This window comes from Lactuca saligna, chromosome 9, assembly GCF_052625555.1.
Source record: "Lactuca saligna cultivar CGN05327 chromosome 9, ASM5262555v1, whole genome shotgun sequence".
Lineage (NCBI taxonomy): Eukaryota > Viridiplantae > Streptophyta > Magnoliopsida > Asterales > Asteraceae > Lactuca > Lactuca saligna.
The window spans coordinates 176,668,024-176,674,023 of NC_136425.1; the positions used below are offsets into that span (position 1 = coordinate 176,668,024).

Below are 6,000 nucleotides of genomic sequence, written 5' to 3' on the forward strand. Positions count from 1 at the left end.
TTCAAGCCTTTAAAGTTTTGGCAAATATTAATGGTTTTGTTATGGATAATTGATTTGTACAAAAAAACATTGTAGCTTGTACCTCTTAAAATTCAAGATATAACTAATATGTTTTATATATAGTATAAGATATAAGATATAAGATAAGTATTTAGCATCACTCGGTTAAACAAAATTTATTACATAAATACATAAACGAAAATATTCTACATATCTTCTAGAATTATATATAATCATTTTATTAAAAGCTCAAATACAATGGTTTTTCACGAGATACATATGGATGTGTTTGGTAGCAAATGTTTAAGAGTTTCTAACTTGTTTTTTAACCAAAAAAGTCGATTTAAACAAAAGTTTCGTTTAAAAATGCAAACGTTTTGCTTCAAGGTAGGATCACTTACACGGATCACTAAAATCTTACTCACACACACCCATATATATATATATATATATATATATATATATATATATATATATATATATATATATATATATATATATATATATATATATATATATATATATATATATATATATATATATATATATATATATATATATATATATATATGGGTAAAGTGAATATACCTAACAACCTTATATAAGCTTAGGTACCTAACCACATTATACTACATCGTTTTGCATTATATTTCCATTGCAATTGTCTAAGGTTCTTAAACTTCAACCCTTAACTTGATTTACTTCCAAGATTTTCAAAGATTCATCATTATATTCCTCCTATACCATTTGATTTGTAACGGTAGTATATAAAGCCCACCAAGGGGTCTTCGATAGAAAGATGTCATTTGAAGGAAGATAATGGTAAAAATCCAAAGATTTTGGAAGCAATCAAGTTATGAGGTTGAATTTTAAGAACTCCGGGTGATTACAATGCAGATATGATACAAAATTACGTAGTATGATGTGGTTAGGTACCTAAGCTTATATAAGGTTGTTAGGTATATATATATATATATATATATATATATATATATATATATATATATATATATATATATATATATATATATATATATATATATATATATATATATATATAAGTATTCATTTGTCTTATTACTTCTTATTAAATGATGAGTATGATGTTTGAAGTATGATACATACTTAGATGAATATCACGGTATTTTTTTTATTTTGTGAACACCAAATAACATTCAATTCGATAAACGTATAATTCTACGGGTTATTTAAATAAAATGTTTGATGTTTTTGACTATGTTGTTGACTAGCATTCACCTTAGACTAAGACTTGCTCCTACTTTATGATCATGGCTTTCTCGGATCAACACGCAGTACATAATGTGTGTTTGTCCCATTTTGTGACAACTATTGCATGTTTTGATTATGGGACCCTTCCCTTGGGATGGAACACACTTAACCTTTCGTAGGCATCCATATCAATGTTTATCCATCAACATTAATGGTTATTTAACTTTGATCACTTCATATAGGTATTCCCATTCACCCGGAGCTAAGACATGGATGAGGAATGAGGTATATCTTTTCCTAATCAATTATGATATGCTAGTGTTAAGGAATGAAATTTATCATATCCTCCTTATAAGTATCTCGTTTTCATTGTTTGTTAGAGAGTTTTTTTGATTATTTTATAAAGAATCCATTTTTGGAGTTATCTTTGTTCTTTATGTTCTTGTTGGTTGTACTTTGTCATTCAATCTGATCGTCTGTGCATCATTTGGCATCATAGTGTTGAACATATGAAAATTAGACATTCTATATGCCTTGCATATCTGGCAAAACACCATTTCCACTATTTGATTTTTTTTTTTTTTTTTTTTTTTGATCTTTGATCGCAAATTCATGAGCAAATATCAACATCAAAGTCTATGATAAGCATTTGGAAACAAACTGGTATGATGGCTAAATTCCCCATCTATTTAATACATTTGTTTAGCCTCAATTAAAACCAAACTCATGAATCTACATTCTATTTTTCTTGCTATGAGAACCATATGTAAGATTTGGTTGTTTACATTCATGGTAACCACTAGGAACATATTTCTCATGTATTTGCCTTCGGAATGAGCACCATGAATCACTGTCAACAGACGCAAATAGTTTTTAAATGTTCAAATCTACAAATTATTTGACCATATATCAAAACACTTGCTTAAAATCAAACTGTAAATAAATATTTGAAAAATAATCATATCACGAAACAGATGGCAGCTAAAAGTAAACATAATTAGCTAAAAAGGAAGAGGAGAAAACTTGTTTGATTTGAAAGCCGCATGACGAGTGATGTAATCTTGAACAACGTCATCTTAAGTAGACACTTTTGTCTAAAAACCATATGACCATTCATGAAATTATCTTTTTTAAATTTATTGATATAAAATTGTATCAACTTTTTGTTATAAATGATAAAGAAATAAATCGTTATATTCCAAAAAAAAAAAAGTTGACAGAAATGTAAGATGTTACTTTGGGTTATTTTACATGTATAAATAAACTTTGTTAAACACTAAAACATAACTTATCAGCTTATTACATATACATTATCGACACCAGATACGCAAATAACAATTTTACAAAAAGACATAATGCGTTTTAAATAAGTAATCCCAAACACCCAATATATCAAAACACTGTATCAACTTAAGACTAACTATTTGACTTCAATTCGAAAAAGAAAAAAAACTTGAGTTCCATAACATACTACTAAAAGTGAAAGGATCCCATACATGAATTAATTCCATAACATGGTGTTTCTTTTAGACTTAATGCAGAAAATCAAGAAACAAGACTTTCCCCATTAAGATGTAACTTTTTACAAACAAAGCACGTGTAAATCTGTCATACAACAATTTACAATCTTTTTATGAGTACATATATGCCGATTAACTGGGCAAAAACATACAATACAACAATCATATGTTTCACAACAATACGTTGACCAAACACGATAAAACCCCGTCTTTCGTGGTATATGATGATGATGATGATGATGATAAATTACAAGGATTATGAAAGTATCTATAACCTTACATGGCGTATACAATCTCCCCACTGCTGTCAATATCAAGATCCGGATCACTTTCAAGATCCTCGTCCATGTCATCATCGATGTCCAGGCTGCCAGTCAGATACTGGTTGAGGTTGTGGGCCCCAGCTGGGGGAATTGTAGCTTCCGCTATTATCTGCATAATTTCATCAACACTTTGTGTGGGTTGCTCCGGCCCTCCAAATTGATCTATTGCATTATCATTCATAAGGTCTCCCGGAAGGTTCCTCATAAACCATTCATGGTTTCTAATCTCATCCATCGTTATTCTCTGTTCCACATCACCAACAAATAAACAAATCAGGCGCATTTGTTATGTTGCACAAGACAAAACATACATTGTCAATGTGACATAAACTGCACCTTTTTTGTCCCACACAAAAAGGTGACTACTAAAAAAGGTGTGATTGTGACTTGTGACTTATGTTAATTAGATTAAAAAAAAAAAAAAAAATTGAACTTAGAAAACCTTAGAAGGTTCAGCTACAAAGATTCTGGAGATCAAATGGCGGCATCCGGTGGAAATATGAACATAGGCTGGAATCGAGTACTGAACGTTAAGAATTCGCTGCAAAAAAAATTCTATCACTCGAGTCAAGTATTTGTATTTGCAAATGGGAAGCTGTTAAAAAACTACTGTGTAATTAGTAATTAGTAATTACCTGTATTGTCTTGCGAAAATTCTTAGGTTCTTCAGGGTCTTCAAAAGGGTAAGCTCCCACAAGCATTACATATAATGTTACACCACATGACCACACATCTGCCATCTGTGCAAAAAGACGCAAACGCCCTTCTTATTATATGCCCTAAATCATGTGATACGTAAAAGAAGAAAATTGTTGCTTTTTACAGTATCGCTAACCTTGCCATCATATTCTTTCTTTAGTAAGACTTCAGGAGCAATATATGCAGGTGTTCCAACCGTTGATTTCGGTTGTGAATGCAGAACAGATGACTGATTAAATCAAGAACCACATAATATTAATTTTCAAAACATTAATGGATTAAAAATAATAATAATAATAATAATAATAATAATACATTTTATACCTTGGAATATCCGAAATCACAGATTTTGAGCCTGGGAGCTTGGCTGCCATCTAAAAGTGTGTTTTCCAGTTTCAAGTCGCGATGACATACTTGCTACATAATATACAAACATATAGTATTACATTATTTTCTGATATTATATTTACAAAATATATGAAAATAGTAATAGTTATAATTTTATAAAATACCATATTATGACAATAACCCACTCCTGAAACGAGCTGCTGGAAAAAGAATCGCGCCTGCAACACAGTTATCACTAATTCTTTAAAACGAATATGAATACAGATGTTAGTATAAATAAATGCATCATATACAGAGTTACAAACCTCATCTTCTGGAAACCTCCCAGCATTACATATGCGCTCAAACAATTCTCCACCAGATGCATATTCCATTACAATAGCAAGATGAGTTGGTGTCAAAATGACCTGGAAATCAATAGAAAATCATTACTAAAAAGCCCTTTTTGATTCCTGATATAAGTATTATTCTAAAGTTTGAAGAAAGAACCTCTTTGAATCTAACAATGTTGGGGTGCCTGAGTGATCTGTGGTTGATAATTTCCCTTTGCACATTTTCGTCTATCTGTTGGAATCGTGGTAAAGGGTATCAACGAGTTTGAAAAATAGTGAAGAAATTAAAAATGGAGTAAAAGAACTCGATTTGAAGACTGACCTTCTCACCTCTCTCGATATACTTGACTGCAACAAGCTCGTTAGTCAGTTTATCCCTCATCAACCTCGCGACGCCAAAATTACCTGAACCAATGTCTCGTACAAGCTCATATCGATCACTATCATGCATAATCGGCATATCCATACCTGGACCCATCGTAAGTGCCGATCGATCCATCTTATTCTTCCACAGCAATCAAAACCCTAAAAACCCAAATCAAAAGTCCTCCAGCCACGTGGTAATCATTCACAGAAATAACTAGTCGATTTTCATCTGATCAGGAGGAGATCATCACAATCAAACAGTTGAACGTCGAACAACGTGGCAAGATACCGATCACATGGATTGGGGAGGGGATTGTGAGTTGATTTTGGTTGGTGAAGTGAGATAGAGACTGAATACCAAAAGTGGGTTGAAATCTGAAACCTCGTGAATCTTTACTTCGCTCAACCACAAACGCTTAGGGTTTTAATTTCTTAATCTTTTTTTTTTTTTGGTGGTGATGAGGGATGGCGACGACGATGAACGGGAAATACGGACTTTTTCCCGGGAAGTAGTGAAATGACGTATTTACCCTTTAACGTTGGGTATGGGGAATATGGATGGATAAGGTTCACAAAACACAAGGGACCTTTATTTATTTATTGGGATTTGTGATACGTCCCCCCTTTTTCTTTTCTTTCTTTTTTTTTTTTTTTTAGCTAGGATAGTCTACAACTACTACACACAATAAAAATTAGTAACTTATTATTATTTTTTTTTGATAAAATATTAAATAGTTATATATTTATAAGGTTTTTCATAAAATAATCTAAATTTTAATGAATATTTTGAAATAACTTAGTTTTATATGGTGACCATCCAATTAGTTGTTTGTAGATTTTTATTTGAGATAATGATTTATAAGAGTAATAAGACAATCTTGAAGGTTGTCAAAGTCAAGTCTACTATGAACCAAAATTCCACTGTACCGTTGAGGGCAAACATACCCAAAGACCAATGGAACATAAACACACTGCACAGGAGAGTCGGTGACACATTCCTTACTTTTAACTGTCGCCTCTTGAATCATTTGGAGAATTCATTGCTCTTAATTGTCGCCTCTAGGACACCCTGACACCAAAAAAATACGTTGCTGTAGTGATGCTGGTGGTGGGGCCCATTGCAGCCATTGTGGTGGCATTTTCAACAATCACAACTTTTTTGGTGGTCAAACTCAAAAACTC

The 6,000-nt window shown here is 31.8% G+C and overlaps 1 protein-coding gene across 1 annotated transcript; it reads right to left on the reverse strand.

Annotated features, from left to right (window-relative positions):
• Window positions 1-2,775: 2,775 nt before the first annotated feature.
• Window positions 2,776-5,388, reverse strand: LOC145018735 (serine/threonine-protein kinase SRK2E-like). The gene is made up of 9 exons (XM_078976590.1): window positions 4,775-5,388; window positions 4,610-4,684; window positions 4,426-4,527; window positions 4,285-4,338; window positions 4,097-4,189; window positions 3,909-4,001; window positions 3,709-3,813; window positions 3,516-3,614; window positions 2,776-3,317 (listed from the first exon to the last, which is right to left on the reverse strand). The coding sequence occupies exons 1-9, from the start codon at window positions 4,949-4,951 to the stop codon at window positions 3,027-3,029; spliced, it is 1,089 nt and encodes a 362-aa protein (XP_078832716.1). The 5' UTR covers window positions 4,952-5,388; the 3' UTR covers window positions 2,776-3,026.
• Between the last annotated feature and the right edge of the window lie 612 nt (window positions 5,389-6,000).